General features: G+C 44.4%; 1 protein-coding gene across 1 annotated transcript; it reads right to left on the bottom strand.

Moving 5' to 3' along the window:
• Positions 1-348: 348 nt before the first annotated feature.
• Positions 349-15743, bottom strand: LOC146366370 (dual specificity protein phosphatase CDC14AB-like). The gene is made up of 14 exons (XM_084912571.1): positions 15332-15743; positions 14178-14268; positions 10097-10172; positions 9804-9896; positions 9636-9715; positions 8935-9001; positions 6594-6656; positions 6130-6202; positions 5254-5484; positions 5024-5162; positions 3777-4014; positions 3571-3662; positions 2335-2466; positions 349-2251 (listed from the first exon to the last, which is right to left on the bottom strand). The coding sequence occupies exons 1-14, from the start codon at positions 15375-15377 to the stop codon at positions 2203-2205; spliced, it is 1470 nt and encodes a 489-aa protein (XP_084768697.1). The 5' UTR covers positions 15378-15743; the 3' UTR covers positions 349-2202.
• Positions 15744-21861: the final 6118 nt, after the last annotated feature.

Here is a 21861-nt window from a genome sequence, read left to right as displayed (position 1 = left end):
TGGGGCAGGCGGAGGTTTACCCTGGTGCAGGTGTGCCGCAGCGGTCAGTGGAAGGATACAGCAGTTTCTCTGTGAATGTCACATTACGTGGTAGCTACTCGGTGCTTGCTCGGAAGTTTAGGGGTTTTTTTCGCTGTAAAAAGAAGTTTTCTTCCCACGCACAACGGACGCTAATGTTTTTGTCACTTTTTACAGAATCAAACTCAAAGTAAGGTCAGTACTTCCACGCTTTAAACGCTGCACGCTCATACTCTCTCCCGCACTCGATATGTGATCCATTGTTGATCTGCACACAGCTGTTGTCACGAACGTCGCACTCGCTTACTGTCACTGTCATGAGACATTCTCGCAAAAAAATCACGGTTTTAGTAACGCAGTAACGCAGCGTTCCTACGGGAAAGTAACGGTAATCTAATTACTGTTTTTGCAATAGTAATCCCTTACTTTACTCGTTACTTGAAAAAAGTAATCAGATTAAAAGTAATCCCATCTCTGCACCTGACAGTACAATAAGTGTCCCAACCAGACAATGATTTGGAGACTATAGAGGACCTATTTAACTTAACTACAGTAAGGATACAGCCAGGATTTTAGTTTAAGAGGCCCTATTATACATATATAGTACAGTACTGTTTCAGACATGTACTGTTTCATATACGTAGGTCAGTGTATGTGCAGGTAATCCATGTAACTCAGTTCCTTATACTTTTGACTCAGTACAGTGTCAACAGAGGGGATTCCCTTATAGAGTCGCCTCAGTTATTTCTGATGTTTTGGTCATTAAATTCCCAAAATCATACCAAGCACATGGAATCCACAGTCTCAGCATCCCACAGCATCCCACAGCAGTGTCAGGTGACTTTCAGTGAAGGTTATGAAACAATGACAGTGTGATGATAACAAAGAGAAGCATGAGTCATTATCTCGTCATTACTTGGACTTTATTGTTGATTTTAGCACTTCACACTACCGTTAGCTGGTTTTCCTCCTTTGGAGTAAACTACCAATCAGACAGCACATCTGAGCTGCTGTCACACAGTCTGAAACAGTCAGATACAGGAAAGCATGACAGCAACAACACGCTCAAAGCTGAACATCATTTGCATGTTAAGAATTTTACTGCAAGAAAAAAATAGTGCAAAGCTGAACATAGTGAGTTTACTTTATGTATGATAAAGCAAAGTACTGTTGACAAATTCAGTGCATGAATATGAATGACCTGTGAAATAAAGTGTGTGTGCCATGTTCAGTCTGATACGTTTGACATGAAAAATCAGAATCTCTGTCTTCATTTAATTGATTTCCTCTTTCATTGCCAGCATGTGTGCTCAGAGGCTTTCAAAGTGTCGTGGCTTTGTGTCCCTCGCTCTGCATCATTAGAACATTAACAGACCAACAAATATAAGTTTGTCATACTTTATCGATGAAATCTTGGAAAATATAAATAACATCTGTAGCAGAAGCAGTGTATCACTCTTGGTCTTGCAAGACAATTTTGCATCCAGTTGTTAATTCTTGAACAATGTGCACCAATCTCTTACAAAAGATGTGGTTTGCTACGGTTCTCTGACCCAACCAGGTTACTAAAGTACTGAAAATGAGGAGACAACATTACAACAACGTGCCAAATAAGCTAGGTCCATCATGTGATCTGCCAAAGTTTAAGGCGTGGATTTTGGTACGACTTCTAAAGGTCTGTGTTTCCACAACCAAGACGTTGCTTCAGGCCGTCTACATCCTGTGGTTCTGAACTTCGGATGGACAAATGGCAGCAGCCGTTTATCAGAAGCACCCAGACTGTTCTTGGCGATGGTCTGACTCAGTCCTCGGGCCACGACCTCCCCTGTTAGCGTTGTTTGGTCTTTGCACGTGTCCTTTGCTTCCAGCAAAATGATTGTGACAGCGGGGCATTCAGCATCTAGCAGATGCTATATCTGCAATATGCAGCAGCAGTTTTTTACAGTTACCTGCCTGCTATACCCAAGAGACGTGATGATTTATGGTGTCGGCCCTGTTATCACTGAATGGGCCACATGACCAGTTAAAGTGGTGACAAACTGTTGGCCCTGTCAAAACGAAAAGTAGTTATTGGGGCTAAAAAAGGATTTACAGCCTATTAAACGTGCAAGAGAGCTGATCCAGTTTCCAGCGAGTCCATCATCAGCTGGGCTGATTCATGACCAGAACGTCCCAAGTGTGAAGTCAGTGAATCAGTGCTGGCCTGGTGCTGAACAACGTGAGGCTGAAGGGACTGTGGAGACATCAGCACATCACATTTTACATTGGTTTTATTATAATGTGCTTCCAGTAAGGAACAAAAGCACAGACACCAACCTCCTGATCTGCGGAGCAGTGGTGGTGGAGGAACTTCGTCTCAGCTTTTTAGTAGAAGAGGGGGTGAGGTGGACTTTGGAGGGCTTCGGGGGAGGGAGGATGGAGCAGTGTGAAGTCTTGGACAGGTTTAACCTGACACAGAAAACAAGAACACCTCATATTTGTGTGTGTATGTGATCCAAGAGCAAATACTACACTTGATCCTTCACAAAAACAAGCACAACGAACAACTTCTCCAAAAATCCTTCTGATTTCTACGCTCACTGCAGGAATCAGCATCTCACTCACACTCTGTACAAGAGACAAAATACAAACACGCTTCGACGTGTGGGAGGTACCTCGATTTAACCTCCGTGGAAGCCCAGCTCTTGGTTGTGTCAGGTTAGCAGTTTAGTGATGTCAGTTTACAGGAGAAGCCGGAGGCACGTTGTGAGTTTGGTTCGTGGTCGTCCTTTGGTTTCTTTTTGCCGCAGCTCCCATATCCCCGATTTGTAACTATTTACTTTTTATGAAATGTTTCTTGAACTATGGCAGCATCTTATATATCTGCTATATTTGGGCCGTGGATTCAGGGACCAAAACAAAAACTGTAGTGAGCACAGGTATTATCTACTGATTGTGTGTCTGGCGGCAGCCAAGGGTGGAGAGCAGAGGCAGCGGGCAGGCCAATCGAAACGCAGCTCAGGCCGCGGCTGCAGCAAAACCTTGGGCGTAGGAGGAGCGATTCTGGCAAACCGTCAGGAGGGGGAAGTGGTGCTCTACCGACACGGTGTACAGTAAAGACGGAGGCCTGCTGACTCCAGCTGAGGACACCGTCAGGCAGTAGAAGGAATACTCTGACAACCTCCATAACCTTAATCTCACTCATAACTAAAGTCTCCAAAAGACAACAACTTCTCCTGTTGCATTTAGGTTTCAGTTTAACCGAAGAACAAAGAAGGACACGTGAGCTCGAGCAGGTTATACACAACATTCACGCTGCACAGATGAGAACACAGCAGGATTTCATGCAGTCCGGTCTGTCTGTTAGACAGCGCGCAAACAAAGCGCGCGTTCTTTGTAGCATTCGACAGCAGTCACTTATGTACTTTCTGACATCCACAAAAACATACTGGTGTCTATTATATCTCCTTGTTAATAGAAACTTTGTTTCCAGCGTTTGAGCTAATTCTCCACGTGTCTCTTGCACTGACCACAATAACCATTTATCATTAATTACATTACAGATGTTGGTACCTTGAGCAGGATGACGCTGATCTCAGTGGGCGTTTTCCCTTCAGTGCTCTCAGTTCGTCTCCCTGTGTCAGACTGACTTCTTTGCAGTTATTCTGCACAGACACAATTAGCAGCATGAAAACACAACATTGTGATCGTAACTCAGTAGCCTGTTTGAATTCTGCAGTAACCATTAAAAAAAGGTGCTATGAAGTCACACCGCTGACCTCATCCAAGCTATATGACTTGCAGAGCACCGTGTTGATTGACAGGTCATCCATGCTGGAAAGCAGCGAGGACACTGCCTCCTGTTTCCCTCCCTGCACAGAGTCAGAGCGGTGCAGCTGCTGTTGCTGCAGCTGCTGTTGCTGCAGCTGCAGCTGCTGCTGCCGACTCAGTCTCTGTTGGACCAGCTTCTGTTTAGACCGATGCACGTCACCCTGAACCCACAAACTGTGCTGCTTCCTGCACACAAACATCAAACACACGCCACAAACTAACTGTGATATCATGTTTAGCAGGTACAACATTCAACATCCTGGTTTAGCGTGTAAGTAGACACACAAAGCTAGTAGCCATTAGCAACAGAGCACTACTGTGGCGTAAGGAGGAAGTGTGCGTCCAGAGCTGAGGAGAGAAACCAGCTGCAGCTGACTGCAGTCTGCAGCAGTAACACAGTTTTCAGGCTTTTTTAAATTAGATTTGATTCATCATCCACCAGTTTCCCACTGCTGCAGTCACCACCAGCTGCACATGGGCACCCTGGGGAAAGCCCCACCCTGACCTCCACCTTTTGCTTCTCTTCTAACTTTTACTACATTTCCAGCATGCTCCAACCATGACCTCAGCATGGAGAAACATCTTGTGTGGTAACAGCAATAGATGCCACAGCCTAAGGACAGACGGGCCTTGTTTGTCCAGCACATCTCACAGATGCTCGATGAGATCGAGATCTGCCGACGTTGAAGGCCAAGGTGACACCTCAAACCCTTCCTGATCTACTTGTGCTTTGTGTGAAGACTCCAGCGACACTCGAAGTATTAGAGAACAGCTGTACTCAGTGACCAACGCCTTTTGGGTCATTGCAAAATGTCAAACAGCTTGTGTTTAAATAAAAAAGACTGGAAACAGAAAAAGATCCAAGTGGACCAATCACACCTTCACAAACGCAATGACCCTGATGAAGGCCACTAACACGTTATTGTTCCCTAATACTCTGTGACTGGAGTCTTCACCTCGTCAGATCTTTGTCTTCTCCGTGCACCTTGGAGGTGACGTTGCCGTCTGCTTGTGTTTTGTGACATTATCCTAATGAAGTGTTGCAGACGTGTCTGTGTGCACATCATTTGGAAAGCATTACTCCTGTACTTTCATGAACGGACTAAAGCTTGATGATTGTCTCCGACCGAGACTTTTGGAGTCACGGAAAGTGGACCGTTTGGTTTGAGCGGTCGCAGCTGAGGCACAAACTCACTCTTCTAAGAAGTTTTGCTGTGGACCGATGATAGATCCAGGTCTGCAGACTCTGATCCAAGCAATCGCCTCGGCTGCAGTAAACCGGAAGTGCTTCATCAGGTAGCAGCCAATCAGAGTGCCCGTGCGGCCTAATCCAGCTGTAAATGGATGGAGTGTTTAAAGAGACAAAGTTAAGATAAAAGAAATAAAGGACATCAATTAAACATACATAAAGACTTGCAGTCCTACCTTTACAGTGCACTGCCACTGCCCCGTCTGTACTTTCACACACATGCAGAAAGCGTCTGACGATGAGGTCAGAGGGCGTGGTCCCATCAAGGAAGAAGAGGTCGTGGTGCTCAAAGCCTGCATCCTCAAACCGCCTGCCATCATACAACTTCCTGTTCAGACGAACCACGGTCGTTACGTCATTTTGGCAAAAGTATGAGAAGTATGCCTCGGGTGTGTGGAGGGGATAACCTGGAGACAGAATCAACAACAGCTGAGTTACGTCATACGTTTCAATCAGCGAGGGTCTGTTTTTAATGCAAGTCCTGTCTCTTAATGCAAACGTAAAATAAGATTCAATGACGTAGTGTCAGCTGATTTATATTGTAAGGTAAAGACGTTAAATACAGAGAAAACCCAACGATCGGACGGCCCCAAGCACCTGCTGACAGCGGGAAAGAAAAACTCCCTTCTAACAAGAACCAGGCTGAGGGAGGGGGCGCAATCTGCCACATGTGGTTGGGGTGGGGGGAGGACAACAGGACAAGAGATGGACTGGACGAGAGCCAGAGGGGAATAATAACTACGTGCAAAGTGGTGTAAATACACAGAAAGTAAAAAGAGCTGAGTGATGGAGAAGCATGAGTGCATCATGGGAAACCCCGAGCCACTGCAGGGTTCAGGCTCGTCTAATCCAGCCGTAACAACATGACAGCACTAAGCAGGAAACAATGCACGCCATCAGAAGACAGCAGGGTAAGGTTAGCTCTTCTCAGCTGCTTCAGGACGTGCAGGCACTGAGGGGCTGCACAGGCCTTCTGTCAGGCCAAGCAACGTGAGCACTGGTGTTGGTTTGGAGGCATGCTTTTAGCTTTTAGCTCAGAGATTCTGACTCACCACGAGAATGAGGGCTACTGAACGCCAGAACTTTCCCCGGAACAATCCAGTTCATATCTCCATTTTCAACTCGCTAAAAGCACAAAAAGAAAGGAAAGAAAGACTGTGATAGAGGTTAGCCACATATCAGTTAAAACATGGATCCAGAACACCTTAATTATACCACCACTGCAGTAATGAACACATACGGTCTTTTACCTTTCATTGGAAATCAGTTTTGTTGCAGTGGACACAGGTGAGCTGACTTTTACTTCACTGACTGTCTATCACTTGGACGGGTGAGTTATGGGTCAATCTAACTGAGGAAGTACAGCGTGCACCAAGGCAGGCCTGGACATTGTACGAGCCCTTGGTTGGCCCTGACTGTGTTACTAACAGCACTGCGTACGTTATTTATTTCTTACTGTATCCTGCTCCTGTTTTCATTGATATCGACCTGTAGAACAGTCTCTGCAGTCTGTTACCTCATAATGTTCATATTCTTCTGCACTGAACCTTTCAAAATCCAGGAAACCGTGTTGTAATGCCTGCAGAGGAAAAGAGCAGGAACAGATTTTCACAACAAAAGCACAACTCCCCCCAAAGGGCTGAAATGTTTAGTGTTATAGTGATCTGCAGTGGTTTCACAGATTCAGTTCAGTTTTTTTAGCACCAAATCACAACAAAGGTCACCTCAGGCAGTTAATATTGTACGTAAAGACCCTACAGTTATACAGAGGAAACACAATCAGACCACGAGCAGGCACACTGGTGACAGTGGGGAGGAAAAACTCGTTTTTAACAGAAACACATGTTCACCAGAACCAGGCTCAGGGAGGGGTGGCAATCTGACTGACTGCTGAGGGGCTGAGGGGACGGAGACAGGACCAAAGACACACTGTGAAGACAGCCAGAGGTTAATAACAAGGATGATTCAGTGCAGAGAGGTCTGTTAACACATAGTGAGTGAAGAAGAAACACCCAGTGCATCTTGGGAATCCCCCGGCAGCCTACACCTGTTGCAGCATAACTAAGGGAGGATTCAGGGTCACCTGGTCCAGCCCTAACTATATGCTTTAGCAAAAAGTAAAGTTTGAAGCCTAATCTTAAAAGTAGAGATAGTGTCTGTCTCCTGAATCCAAACTGGAAGCTGGTTCCACAGAAGAGGGGCCTGAAAACTGAAGGCTCTGCCTCCCATTCTACTTTTAAATACTCTAGGAACAACAAGTAGGCCTGCAGAGCGAGAGCGAAGTGCTCTAATAGGGTGATATGGTACTACAAGGTCATTAAGATAAGATGGGGCCTGATTATTTAAGACCTTGTATGTGAGGAGCAGGATTTTGAATTCTGGATCATGCAAGACCCTGCTCCACCTGCTGAGCTACAGCCACCCCACCACACAGTGCTCACAGAGATGAACATCCTCCATATCCTGGTCAAAAATGACTCCAAGGTTCCTCACAGCGTTACTGGAGGCCAAGGTAATGCCATCCAGAGTATGAATCTGCTTAGATACCATATTTCTAAGATTTTCAGGGCCGAGTACAATAACCTCAGTTTGATCTGAATTAAGAAGCAGAAAGTTAGCGGCCATCCAGGTCTTTATGTCTTTAAGACATTCCTGCAGTTTAACTAATTGGTGTGTGTTATCTGGCTTCATGGACAGATAGAGCTGGGTGTCATCTGCATAGCAGTGTAAATGTATGCTATGTCTTCTAATGATGCTGCCTAAGGGAAGCATGTATAATGTAAACAGAATTGGTCCTAGCACTGAACCCTGTGGAACTCCATAATTAACCTCAGTGTGTGAAGAGGACTCTCCATTTACATGCACAAACTGGAGTCTATTAGATAGATATGATACAAACCACTGCAGCACAGTACCTGTAATACCTACAGCATGTTCTAATCGCTCTAATAGGATATTATGGTCGACAGTATCGAACGCTGCACTGAGGTCTAGCAGGACAAGCACAGAGATGAGTCCACTGTCAGAGGCCATAAGAAGATCATTTGTAACCTTCACTAAAGCTGTTTCTGTGCTGTGATGAGCTCTGAAACCTGACTGAAACTCTTCAAATAAGCCATTCCTCTGCAGATGATCTGTTAGCTGTTTGACAACTACTCTTTCAAGGATGTTTGATATAAAGGAAGGTTGGAGATTGGCCTATAATTAGCTAAGACTGCTGGGTCTAGAGATGCTTTTTGAGTAAAGGTTTAACTACAGCCAGCTTGAAGGCCTGTGGTACATAGCTGATTATTAGAGATAGGTTGATCATATTTAAGATTGAAGCATTAATTAATGGCAGGACTTCTTTGAGCAGCTTTGTAGTTTGGGGTCTAAAAGACACGTTGATGCACTGACTATTTCTTCTTTAGTCGTTTGTTTTCAATTCCTGTGTGTTTGTACATCACTGAAGTATTTAATCATTAGTAATTATTAAACTCCTTTGTAGTGCTCTCTGCTCTCTTCTCTCACCCCTCACCTGTCACAGTGAATTGCTGCCTCCTTAAACCTGGTTCTGTTGGAGGTTTCGTCCTGTTGGAAGGGAGTTTTTCCTTCCCACTGTTGCCAAGTGTATACTTCTAGTGCAGTGCTGTAGGGTCTTTACCTTATAAGTTAAAGCACCTTGAAGTAACTGTTGCTTAGAATTAGTGCTATGAATAAAACTGAATTCAATTACTGTTGTTACAGAATAAGAGGAGAACAAAGTCAAATGAGGCTCAAACTGGGATTTTTGCGTTAAAATGAGGTATGACACAAATGAAGTTAATAAGTGTCATTTTAATGTTACTAAAATCTTCTGTGTTAGACGTTGTTGCTACCTTGTGGATTCCTTGTAAGCAGTTTAGGACGGTGAGGTTAAAAGAGCACTCTCCAACTGCTGCATCTCTGTGACACACACACACACACACACACAGACACACATACACACACACACACACAGACACACACAGACACACACACACACACACACACACAGACACACACACAGTGTAAGGAATACAGTAACAGTAGTGTAGTTAGGGTTCAGTCTCAGGCTTGTTTGCACTGTAAATAAACACAAACCATCACTAAGAGTAAAAACTAAGCAGCACCTGTTTAGCTGAGCTGAGCTCAGGACTGGGACTGGGGGGGACACGTTAGCTCAGTCTAGATGAATGACATCAACCCACTGGCACCGCTAAAGCTCACTAAGAGCTCATAAACTGTTAACAATTCATTCAAATTTCTGAATTCAGTTTTATTTATATAGTGCCAAATCACAACAGCAGTAAAAACCCTACAATAACACGGGGAAATGTTCCCATCCCAAACTTAAAAGTGTGGGTTTGATGAGGTTTCCTGACCTCCTGGAACGTTCATGGTCGCCAAATAATTTCCAGCTAGGTGGAGTTTCTTCTTGTTACCCCTGCTTGCAGTCTTTATGCTAAGCTAAGCTAAGCTGGATTTAACAGTGTCTCAGTAAATGTAACGACAACAGCCCAGCATGAAGTGCTGTTTCGTAGAAAGCAGCAGCCTGTACCTAAACGGCATGTAGCCTGTGTTGTTTCCTGCTATCAGAGTCCTGTAGGCATCTTCTGGGCTTCTCTTCAGATACATCACCTACAGGGCAGAGTTAAACTACATAACTAATAATGCACAGACAGACGGGCAATCAGATGATGTGATGGACGAATGAAAGGATATTTACAGCATAGGCACCGATGAGAACAGCAGCATTGGCTCTCTTCTTCTGGTCGTAGCTGGTGTAGTGAACCAGTCTCTTTCTAGACATTGTGAAAGACTACAAACCAATAATGATAATCAATAATCAGTGAAAACAGCACATGTGCATTAATACATTTAAAATAAGCGTCTACTGTCAGAGGAGTGCACACACACCATCAGAGCAAAGACCTTTCAAAATAAGAGCGTAACGCGGTTTCTAAATGATGTCTATACAGCAAACAAAGCCCTGAGTCTGAAGACCTTCATCTGCATTACCTTCAGCTTCTTGTTGAGTTTCCAGCAGTATCTGTACAGCATGGCCAGGTTGAGGGGCCCAAAGTCTGCATAGAAACTGCAACACACAGTGAGAGAGATGGAGGAGCTTTCAACAATTACAACACAACAACAACACACACAAATCAGCCACCAAACTAAACCCACTGACAGGTGAAGTCAGTGACACTGTTCATCTGGTTATAATAAAATGCTCCGTTAGAAAACCCACACAATGCAGACATGGAGTCAGAGGAAGCTCACAGCTTTGTTTCACTCAATGAAACAAACTCAAATCCTGTTTGTCTGCTGCAGAAAAGAAAACTATTATCAAGGCTGGAACATGACAGACGAGCAGGGGTGCAAGTCTGTCTTTGTCCCTAACACCACAGCATGATACCAGATTACTCATCATCATATTCAGTAAGTCGGCCAACGGCACGAATGACAGGAAGAGGATTTCAAAGATTGTCCAACAAGCACTGAAAGCTGTCACGTCGGGGTCGACCCAGCATTTTGAGGTCTCTTGCTTTGGTTTGTTTTTGAATCATCGTTTTTCTTCTCTGGTGCTTTGTTGATTATTATTATTATTATTTATTGTTTCTGTGATTCTGGTTTTTGCTCTCAGGTTTTGTGTTCCCATGTTTGCTGTGGGTTTGATCTGTGTCCAGTCTGCGTCTTTGTGTAGTGATCTCTTGTGTTCCCTCCCTTGTCTCGTCTCATTAGTTACTTCCACCTGTGTGTAATCTCCCTGTGTTCTCTGAGTGTATTTAAGTCGTGTCTTCTGTCGTTGCTGGTCCGTCTGTGTATCTGCCACGTTTCACCCGTGTGTTCTGCCCACCCTCCTTCATGTTCTGCTTCTGCTTTGTGTTTAGTAGTTTAGTTATTCCCAGTATAGTTTAGTTTAATCTTCGTTTGCCATTTTTTCCCTGTGCTCTGTGTTCAATAAACCACCTTCACGACTGCCTGCAATTGGATCCTCCTTTATTTTCTCCACTCGCCGTGACAAAAGCCATCTCAGGTTTACCCATAGACTACCTACCCGGTTAATCACAGCTCAAACACCCGCTCTGTGACAGACACACTGAAACTGTGATATATCCCATGATACTGATGCTCAGAGTTGAGCATCAGGAACTATGGCTACGTTCACACTGCAGGCAAAAGCGCATCAAATCTGATTTTTTTGACCCTGTGCGACCCATATCCGATCATGGTGTGACAGCGTGAACGGCACAAATCCGATATTTTCAAATCCGATCTGGGTCACTTTCGTATGTGGTGCTGAATCCGATACATATCTGATGTTTTAGAAAGCTGCTGTTTGATGGTCATGTCGCATTAAATCCGTCTTTTACGTCACTGACACAAGACAGACGCCAATTATCAGCGCCGGAGAAGACATCGTGAACGCTTCCTGGCCATCCGGTACAACTGTTTGGAAGACAACATTGGAGAAACGTGAACATTTTCTTTGTACTGTATAATCTGCAGATTCTGACAGAAATCTGCAGCCATCCTTTGAAGCACCGCTCCTCTAAAACAGCAATAAGGATCATTATTAGGTTATTTACATTATTATGTAAATAACAAAATAACTTAAAGCAAAAATTGGGAAACGTGAAGTCTGAAGTCTTTATATTAAGGCCATCAGTCACACATACTGTTGCTCTGGGTCTAAACAGAGCGCGTTGTGTGTGACGTCTTCTTTTGCGCATGCGGCCGCTTTGAGCGTTCACACTAGAGCGCGTTTGCTGTCACATTTTATTTGTAGTGTGAACGAGCAGACAAAAAAATCTGATTTGATCCAAAAATTGGATTTGAGCATTAAGATCTTAGAGTTCCTAAAAAGTCCTGAGAGGTCAGGAAATGCTGGGAACCAGTTTCCACCCAGCCCTGTGTACTGGGATGGCCTGTAGCTCCACAGCAGAACATCCACAGTGTGAAGGTGCAATTTGCAGGGCACATATAAACGCACAGATGGAACATTTTTCCGAGGCTGTTTCACCTCTGATCTGTCGGCACTCTCATCGGTGTATAAAGGGTGTAAAATTAAAACAATTTTATATCCTAAAATAAATGCAGATCATTTAAGGAACCAGAACTCGTGCGTGCTCAGTCAGGGGTTATGACCAGGACCAGATGATTCACAGGGGTTTATGACATCAGTCACACTGGTGATACATCAACAGACATTTTCATGGGAAAACAGTGCAAATGTATCAACATGACGACACAGGGTTCGATGAAATTCTCCACAAGTATGTGGACTTCATGTCTTCTTCACTGACGTATGAGCTGTTACTGTTGGAGGGTTGACGGCGTGCGTCTCATGTCACACTCCTCCACAGTGAGGATGGACTTATTGATACGAGCCTCTGGTGACTGCACTTCAAAACAAGGAGTGATTCAACTGCTCTGCTAGTGAAGCATCACCTGGGGCAGCTCTGACTGCTCCTGTACTTGGTGATGTGCTGCCCTCCTGACACACCTGCCTGCTGTTGTTGCTGTCCAGGTGATCTTCCACCTGTAGTGTGATTTGGCCTTTCAGATGCCTCGTTGCACCCTGTCACTCACTCTGAAGGCAGCCGGTGGACGTCCCCAGTCATCCAGGGCTTGTGGTTGGGATAGACCAGGTGACACGGTACACCTCCAGGTCTGGATGTTCAGAAATGTCCTGGTGGTGTGGAGACAGTCCTGCAGCTGCTGTAAGGCTTCATCAGGCCAGGTTCTGATAGTCTTCGTGGTGGCCAGAGCAGCTGTCCTGAGAGGAAGCAGCTTCCTGCTCACATCCAGGCGGCGACACTGTAAGGAAGTTCTTTCAGGGTCTCCCCACCTATTAGAAGTTTTACCGTCCCACTGTTCCCGGCCCTGCTCGCTGGGAATTGTCCAATTAGAGTTTTCTCTCTAATATTGTAGGTTGTTTACCTACAAAGGGCCTGGATGTAACTGATGTTATACAAATAAAACTGGACTAAACTAAATGACCAGTTAACCTAACGTGAATGAACATGCATGTCTTCGGACTGTGAACCAGGGAAAACGTGTAAACTCCAACCAGAAAGACCATAGTTTGAACCAGGACACCATCCCTCCGGTGGAGCAGTGGACTTCTTCTAACAGTATAACGGTAATCAGAGACCAGTAATGAGAAGTCCAGGAAGGACAGGACCATGACTGTCAAAAGGCGTGTCTCTCTGAAATAAACAGGTGGGATATTAATGAGATCAAAGGAATTTCTAAAGGACATGAAACAACAAAAACGGAGGCAAACAAAGTTAATCTGTTACAAAAGAGGCATCAGAAAGAAATGATTTGTAGGAGCGTGTGCTGACAGGGAGCAGGAGCAGACTGTTGACATGGAGACTTTCAGTGGCAATGACATCGCAGCGTTTCTCACTTTTCAGCCATTCGTGTGTTTGTTGAGTGAATCTGCAGGATTCACTGAAGCTTCAGCTCCATGTGTCTCTCAGACCAGCTCAGCTGACATAATCAGCTACAGCTGATTAGCAGAATCATAAGGAAGCGTGCTTCACACACTACACGTTTTACTGCACAACAGTACGAGACACCCCAAGAACTGAAGAAGCTGTAGATCTCCTTCAGGCACTTCTAGCCGTCTCAGCCACAGAGACCAGATCTCTGCAGATCTCTGCAGATCTTTGCAGATCTCTGCAGATCTCTGCAGATCTTTGCAGATCTTTGCAGATCTCTGCAGATCTTTGCAGATCTCTGCAGATCTCTGCAGATCTTTGCAGATCTTTGCAGATCTCTGCAGATCTTTGCAGATCTTTGCAGATCTCTGCAGATCTTTGCAGATATACTGGACAGATGACATGAAGCGATCAGTGTTTGAGTCACTTTGAATGTTTTATGCTTGTTGCTGTTATAGAAAGTCATGAGTTTACTTTTACATGGTACAGAAAGTATTTTGTTAAATTAACATTCAGCTAAACCAAGAACAACACCAACTATAATATCAGCATATGAATTATAACATCTGGACTCACTTTAAATGTATGTAAGACGGCGGTACGTCATGATTGGGGATCAGACTAGATTACAGTGCCCGGCTGCAGCTTACCTTTCATATATGAGCTCCTCATCCGTGCTGAAGAAGTGTGTGTTGGCTGTATTCTTAGGTTTGACCCGCAGAGTGGCAAAGTACAGGCGGTCTGTGGTGTACAGCACACGCACACGCACACACACACACACACACACACACAGGTTACATTCAGCCTCACAGACAGTCCTGGCTTCAGGTCAAGGATACAGGGCGATAACGCTCTCTTGTCCCGATCACACCGAGCTGCTGACTGTATCCAGGTATTTTTGGTGTCTCGGTTACAGCACAGGATCAGTTCCCCTCATTAACTGCTGCTGAAACCGAGGCAGGACCCAAATCTCCTGTCCTTACGTGACACACTGGTGCTGCTTACTTAACCTGATTTAGCCAAACTTAATCCTCGCACTACTGAAATGCTTCTTTTTACCAGATTAGAGAACAATGGGTCGTGGCTTTATAAACTTTAACTAAACTGTATTATTTGACTCTATGAGTGAGTGAGTTGTGGGACACTGGGCTACAACCTGCCCCAACTGTTAGCCTGTAAGTTTCAACCTTTCAGCTACATATAGTTTTACATGCACTCATGAGTAATTAGGCTGCTTCAGTAAACCTGGAAAGCAAGTTCTGCAGTGATAGCTGAAAAGAGAAAAACTTATTCCTGGAAACGAGCCGCTGTGTAAAGGCTGTGAAGCTGACCTGGACCTGCACGGACTCACTTTACCAGGATTCTTTTTACCGTCTTAATGCACAGCTATTACAGTTTATTAGTATATCATGTTAATTATAGCAGACACCGCTGAAAACGACCCAGCATCCTCCAGGCCAAAGGCCGACCAGCTGCCCCCACAGCCCTGTCAAGAGTTATTGTTCTCCACAACAGTGCTGATGAAGAACCTACAAAATACAAAATAATCTGAAATGTCCTCGTCTCTTATTTCGTTAGTGTCCCCCTGATGGAGACTATCGTGGTCAGTGTAACTCACACTGAATCATACTGGTTTAGCTTTGTTTGAAAGAACAAATGAGCCGAAATGAACGAGCAGTTCAGTCCTGTGTATCTATGCCTGTCCACGCGCCTCTCAGTCACACGCATGGAAATATTGCAGGCTATAGTTTCTTATAGAAAGCCATTATGCAGTATTACATCCCAGGACTGATGTTAAACTTACCCTTAATAAACTCTGATGAGCTGGCCTGCTCATATCCATCTGCCATTTGTTACAGTGGGAATGGTCGCGTCACAGTGTCCCGGAGTGAGTTTGTCCTCTTCTTGGTTATCTGTTGTGAGACCACTTGAGATGTTCCAAAAATATCAAGAGTTCGCTACAGAATATCATTTCACCTCCGTCACTACTGTAAATGAAAAGGGTCCAACTTTAAAGTCTCCCCGCCCGCAGCTGATGAGGAGCATGCGTAAAGTCTCCAAAGTCCCCCCAAACCGAGTCACTCCGCCCCGCTCCACGGACTGAACCGAGAGGTTTCCGCTCCTCCATGCCTGAACTACAACGAATATTCCAGCAAGTAGAAGATATACAGGACAGCCCAGAGTCGTGGCAGCGATAATCTCTCTGCTGCCTCGCACATGCTCAGTCAATGGTCACATAAACACGCGCACGCACACGTCACCGGCCGTGCTGCCAAAGCCTGCTGGAGCTGGATTTAAACAGAAATCCCCCTTTCCCAGTAATAGAAACGGGATATATATTTATATATATTTATATATATTTATATATATTTATATATATTTATATATATTTATATATTTCAAGGCTGCTACAAAATGCACCGTTTGCTTGTTTGTATTTGACAATCAGTGTGAACATTACAAAAGTAACACCACAAAGTCATTTATGCTAATGGCATTTCTCTCCCGTGTCTGAGTGGCCTCCCTCTTGCACACATTGCGTGTTTGTGCTATGATGAGAGCTGGGTTCGGTCTGCATGGAGGACTGCACTGTGGTTTGTTCCCATCACCCAAAGGTGTAAAGCCAAAGTCCTGAGTGCCAAATGTCTGAGCTGCCTGACTGAACTGTGACTTTCACAGGCCGCTAGCTAAGTCTGCACTTGCATCACTTAGTTTTCTAATCAAGTGTTTGCTTGGTTATTAAACAGAAATCTTTAGAATGGCTACAGATACAGGGGCCGCCTTACAGTTTACATGCATTGATTTCTAAAGGGGCTCCGTATGCTACACGGTGCTGTCACAGGTGCTGTCACAGCTGTTAGTGGGCCTGTCACCACTGACTGGAAGATCTCCACACCATTAGACTGCATTACTGTTGGATTAGCCTCACACGAACTCATTTTAATGAGATGTCACTTTTCCCACGTGTCTCTGTTTCTGTGCTTGGACAAGGTGAGACTGGGAGAGCAAAGCTTTGAAGAATCTCACATATAAAACATGTTTTCAGACTTTTTTGTTTAATTCCACATTGCGATGTCTTCTACAATGTAAATACTTATGAAAATAAAGAAAAACGATAAAATGAGAAGGTGTATCCAAACTTTCTGTTCTTTTTTTAAATATATTTTTGGCTTTATTAGACAGATGCAGTGAAAACTGACAGGAAAGTGAGAGAGGGACACAGGGACTCCTGCTCACCCAGCTGCGCTAAACCGGCGCCGCAGGTGTGTCCAAACTGGTATGAACAAGGTCTTCAAGTCCGTCCCGCACCTTTGCCCAAAAGAAACAAGTATGGGTGTCAATAAGCAAAAGTGTCCTAATGAAGACACTGAGAACTCGTTTCTTTGTTGGACGCGCTTGTTTGGAACAGATTTGTTTCTCCACGTGACTCATTTCATTTCCACAGAAATATTTCCACCACAGTGTTACTTTTTCCAAGAACTTGTAACATTGGAGTTTAGCTATGGAGCCGGCTGAGGCGCGCCCTTTCACACGCGCCCCTGAACAGAATTAATAACGTGAGGAAAATGAGAGGAGAGCGTTTCCTTCTTGATGGCTTTATGTTTGTAATGCTACACTGACCTTACTGTCTAACGGAAAGCCACATGCAGACCTGTGTGTGTGTGTGTGTGTGTGTGTGTGTGTGTTCCTATTCCTGGTCTTAGCTTAATCTGCTCCAGTTAGCCAATTAGACATCAGATTACCTGGAGGAAGGTTGGAGGGACAGGTGAGCAGGTTTGTAGCCGAGGACGCCTCCATCAAGGTGAAGCACTGACGATAATTTATCATGCTACTGATGTGGAGACAGTAAGCTATGTATGGGATTATTATTATGTGAAAAGACAGATTTTTATCAGCCCTTGGTGATCATAGGTTTGTCTCCAGTGAAAGACTGCCACCTGCTGTCTGCTTACATGACGAGCGCTGCTCCGTCTGCTCGGTCATGTTGGCCCTGGGTGAGAAGCGACAGCCTCTGCTGTAGTTACTGATGCACCAACATGGATACGAGCAAACTAACAGTTTCATGTAGATTTGTTTTAAAGGCTGAATGCTGCATTACCAACCAGCCAGGCAACAATGAAGATAATTAAACTGAGAAGGGACTATATGTCGGTATTTTAGATAAATGATTAAAAGATCATATCTCTGAGTTTGATGCAACGTGTTATACAACAGAATTATTTTATACAAATATGCAATAATGTCCAAACCGAGAAAAGAAGAAGAAACAGAAATTTTGTGAAACTTTGGGTAATAAATGAGATATTTAGGAGGGGAAGGTTTGTTTTTGTGACACTGCTACTCACATTTCTGAAGCATGACACGGATCCAAGCACATCATGTTAGCATTGCTTTTTTCTAATTAACCAAAGACAAAAAGAAGGCTTTGTCTGTGATGTGACAAACGTCTGTGTAAAGTAAATGCATCAGTGTGAAACGCTGCTAATTCTATTTCTCAGGTACATCAGGGAAACGTGAAAAAGCCTCTGAAGGGTCCATACTTTATTCTTTGGCTCTACTAGATTAACTATGCATGATTCTCAGTTCTAAATAATCATGTCTAAGCCTCGGTGCAGTCTGTGTAAAACAAGCTGTTTCAGCACCATCTAAGTTTAAGAGTAGGGCTTCTGTACCAACACACACGTGCCTGAGATGACTGTTATATGATCCAAGGGTTGGGAAAGCCTCTGAAATCAGTCGGAGACTGTCCTGACTGTTTGGGTATGTTTAACATCCACTGATGGGATGGTACAAAAACGTGAATAAAACAATAGCCAGCATGATCCATTCATTTGACCTGTTAAAAAAAACACCAGTGATCCAGACGTCAAACTACACGATCCCACCACCTGACACGACGCTCTTACACGTACAACACGTGTTCATTTGAAGAGGAAACCAGCTTCCTCACGTAGTCTTTGGTTAAATATATGAACCAAGGCTACTGCGTCAGGTTTAGGACATGTGCTTGAGATTAAGATACTACCGTACAACATTAAACATGTTCATTTCTCCCAGCAGAAAGCCATGACACCAGTCTGTGTTTCATGCATGCATTCATGCAGCCATAGACCTGCTTACACTTGTTGTAACGATGAAACATGAAGAAGGACTGAGAGAGGCAGATAACTGCATACAGCCAACATCAGCGCTCCATCTGATGAATGTGTTCTGATGTAACACATCAGAGAGCGATGGCACATTGAACTTTCCAGGAAGCTGCTGCCAACACTCAAAGCTGTCATCGATGCCGTTTTGGGATTGTGACGTAAAACAAGCTTCAGTTTGACCAGAAGGTTAACACCATCCACCTGATTCTGAGCGCCCCACATCACTTCTAAATGATCGCTGTGGTACTCCATCACTGCCATCACATCAGTGCTGGACCGACTCCCAGTCCTGCAGCAGTTCACTCAGTTCATGAAGCATCACAGCTCTCAAAGATTGCTTCCAACTTGCGAGGTCTGAATAGCTCCGTTCCCAAAGCAATTTCTGCCACAATGTCCTCCTACAGGAAATCATTCTCATTCACAAGATCTGGCAAATCTCCTTTGAGAATGAAAGGAACTCATTACACAGTGTCAGTGACGAGTCACAGTTTGTCAGGTCAAAAAGAGTCCAACATCCTTCTGTTCTTGACAAAAATATTATTCAGCTTTATAATCTAAGACGGAACGTCTTTCTGTTCTGTCCTTCAAAGCTTAGAAGATAAAACACAGAAAAGCTTCAGGATTGATTGTTGAACACCTCTGGAAGATCGATATGTTACTTCTTTTAAACAAACCACCAAATGAGCAACACAACACCTGGAGCACACCTGGAGCACACCTGGAGCATCTGCTGAAGCTGTTCTGGAGGAACATGGTGTCCCAAAAGGTTACTGACTCTTCAGTGCCATATGTTTATATTAAACTTGTTATATTAAATGTAGATTGTTTTGCTAAAGCATATAGTTAGGGCTGGACCAGGTGACCCTGAATCCTCCCTTAGTTATGCTGCAATAGACGTAGGCTGCCGGGGGATTCCCATGATGCACTGGGTGTTTCTGCTTCACTCACTATGTGTTAACAGACCTCTCTGCATTGAATCATATCTGTTATTAACCTCTGTCTCTCTTCCACAGCATGTCTTTATCCTGTCTTCCTTCTCTCACCCCAACCAATCACAGCAGATGGCCCCGCCCCTCCCTGAGCCTGGTTCTGCTGGAGGTTTCTTCCTGTTAAAAGGGAGTTTTTCCTTCCCACTGTCGCCAAAGTGCTGCTCATCTGATTGTTGGGCTTTTCTCTTTATCTATTATTGTAGGGTCTACCTGACAATACAAAGCACCTTGAGGCGACTGTTGTGATTTGGTGCTGTATAAATAACATTGAATTGAACGTTTGATTATTGTAGGGTCTACCCGACAATATGCCTTGAGGTGAACTGAACTGTAAAAGGTGTGATGACAGAGCATCAGTGTAAGGAGCCAATGTTTGATTGATGTGATTGAGATTCAGCTGAAATATAAGTACTGCACATGGAAGTGTCCAACCAACAGAACAAGCCTCAGAGCACATCACAGCGGTGCAGTTAGAATCAAAGTACTACTATAACACAGAATATGATGCAAAACTAAAGCAGTATTTTTAATGCACTCCCTCAAAGAAATACGACATGAGTGCAGCAGAGGCAGAGATATTGTGACCTGCAGCCTGTATACTTTTAGGCCTCGTGGTGTTTTTACTGGACCCACCTCTCTGAAACTCACTGGATCAACCAGCCAGCCAAAATGACCCTGGTTACATCATCAGTTTGATTTTTAATTAAAAAAAACTCCTTCAGCGATTCATCAGACATCAGTGTGCATGTACACACACTGTTACAAATCAAGACAAATACAATTAAGTCAGTGTGTTAAGAGGTGATTGTTGTGCCTCAGCTGGTGTTCCCACATACTGACACAAAGCCAGAGATCGACCCACCATCATGTAAAGTCCAGTATTAGCAGCTTTGAGTGATGGGTGGACGCTGCCTGGCTTTGTGTTCTTTGTGTAATTAGCTGAGAGAGAATTTGGTTCACTTGTGGTTGATAACAGCCTGTGGAGAAAAGCCTTCCTGCAGTGAAACTGTCATATTTGATTTGTTTGATTGTTTTTGTTTCTTCCAATAAGTTCAAACATAGAAAACTCAGACTGGGTTTAGGTCTTTGACATCACAACATGTTCCTTGTGTACTGTGTAGCGCTCAAACAGAGGTTTGACATGTAACAGTGTTTATGTCTTTCATGTAGAATCCAGGCTGTGGCTGAGAGCTGGAGGAGTCCTAAATGTCCCAAATTCATTCATATTTGTAAAGCCAGTCACATAAAGATTTGAACCAACACATTTATTCTTATTCTTATCGTTTAAATCAGAGTTTAAACCAAATAATGAGGCAGCATCAGCTGTGTGTGTGCGTGCGCGTGTGCGCGCGCGCGTGTGTGAGAGAGGAGTGCATCTGTCTATGTGGTGACGTCACCCCGCCCTGCCTTGTCCTTTGCGTAATCCGCCGCCCGCCCGTCCAGGAGGATGAGTCCAAACACTTTGATTTCCTTTAACAAATCCGTGTCGTATGTTCAAACCAATTAACCGAGATCGTTCTCACTTCTCTCAGGGAGAAGAGGACAGACTGGCTGCAGGGAGCAGGTTTTACTGCTTTCACCTCTGATTTATTCTTTGTGCTGCTCTCTTTGGAGAGGAGCGCAGCAGAGGGAGGATGTGAGGGCTCCAGGATGGATTCTGAAGAAGATAATGCGACAAGGAGACGCGCGGCTCCGCGTTTCACTGCAGATATCGAGGCTCTGCATATTTAGCCAGCTCCGTCCTGGTATTATAAGCGATGTGGCTTCTGATGTGTTTGTGTTGTGTTGTGAATGGAAGCGCAGATGATGCCTATTGATCACTGAGATGTGTGTTGGTGTATCTAAGGCTGCTTTCTCTGTCAGCGCACATTTCGAGCTCTTATTGTCTGGCGGATTGCGGTGCTGTAGGCCTTGTTGGAGCATAGAGGCTGTCGCTGCACCGTCCGGCCTGCACGCTGCCATAATCTGCTCCATTGAACGTCGGCGGGTGTAATCCTGATCTAAACGCGCTCTTATGTAACATTCCGAGAGGGACATTTTGTGTGCAGCTGCCTGTCACTGTGTGCGCTTTATGATGCTCGTGTGTGTTCTTTGAACCTTTACTACAGTGTGTAGCGCTGTGTTTATATGGCATACGTGCGCCATTCAGTGCACTACTATGTAATCACATTTGTATAACATCACTGTGAACAGAA

This window comes from Perissodus microlepis, chromosome 18, assembly GCF_051167445.1.
Source record: "Perissodus microlepis isolate ML-2025 ecotype Zambia chromosome 18, ASM5116744v1, whole genome shotgun sequence".
Taxonomy (NCBI): domain Eukaryota; kingdom Metazoa; phylum Chordata; class Actinopteri; order Cichliformes; family Cichlidae; genus Perissodus; species Perissodus microlepis.
The sequence above is the reverse complement of the archived record's forward strand: the minus strand, read 5'-3'. Positions and strand labels throughout refer to the sequence as shown.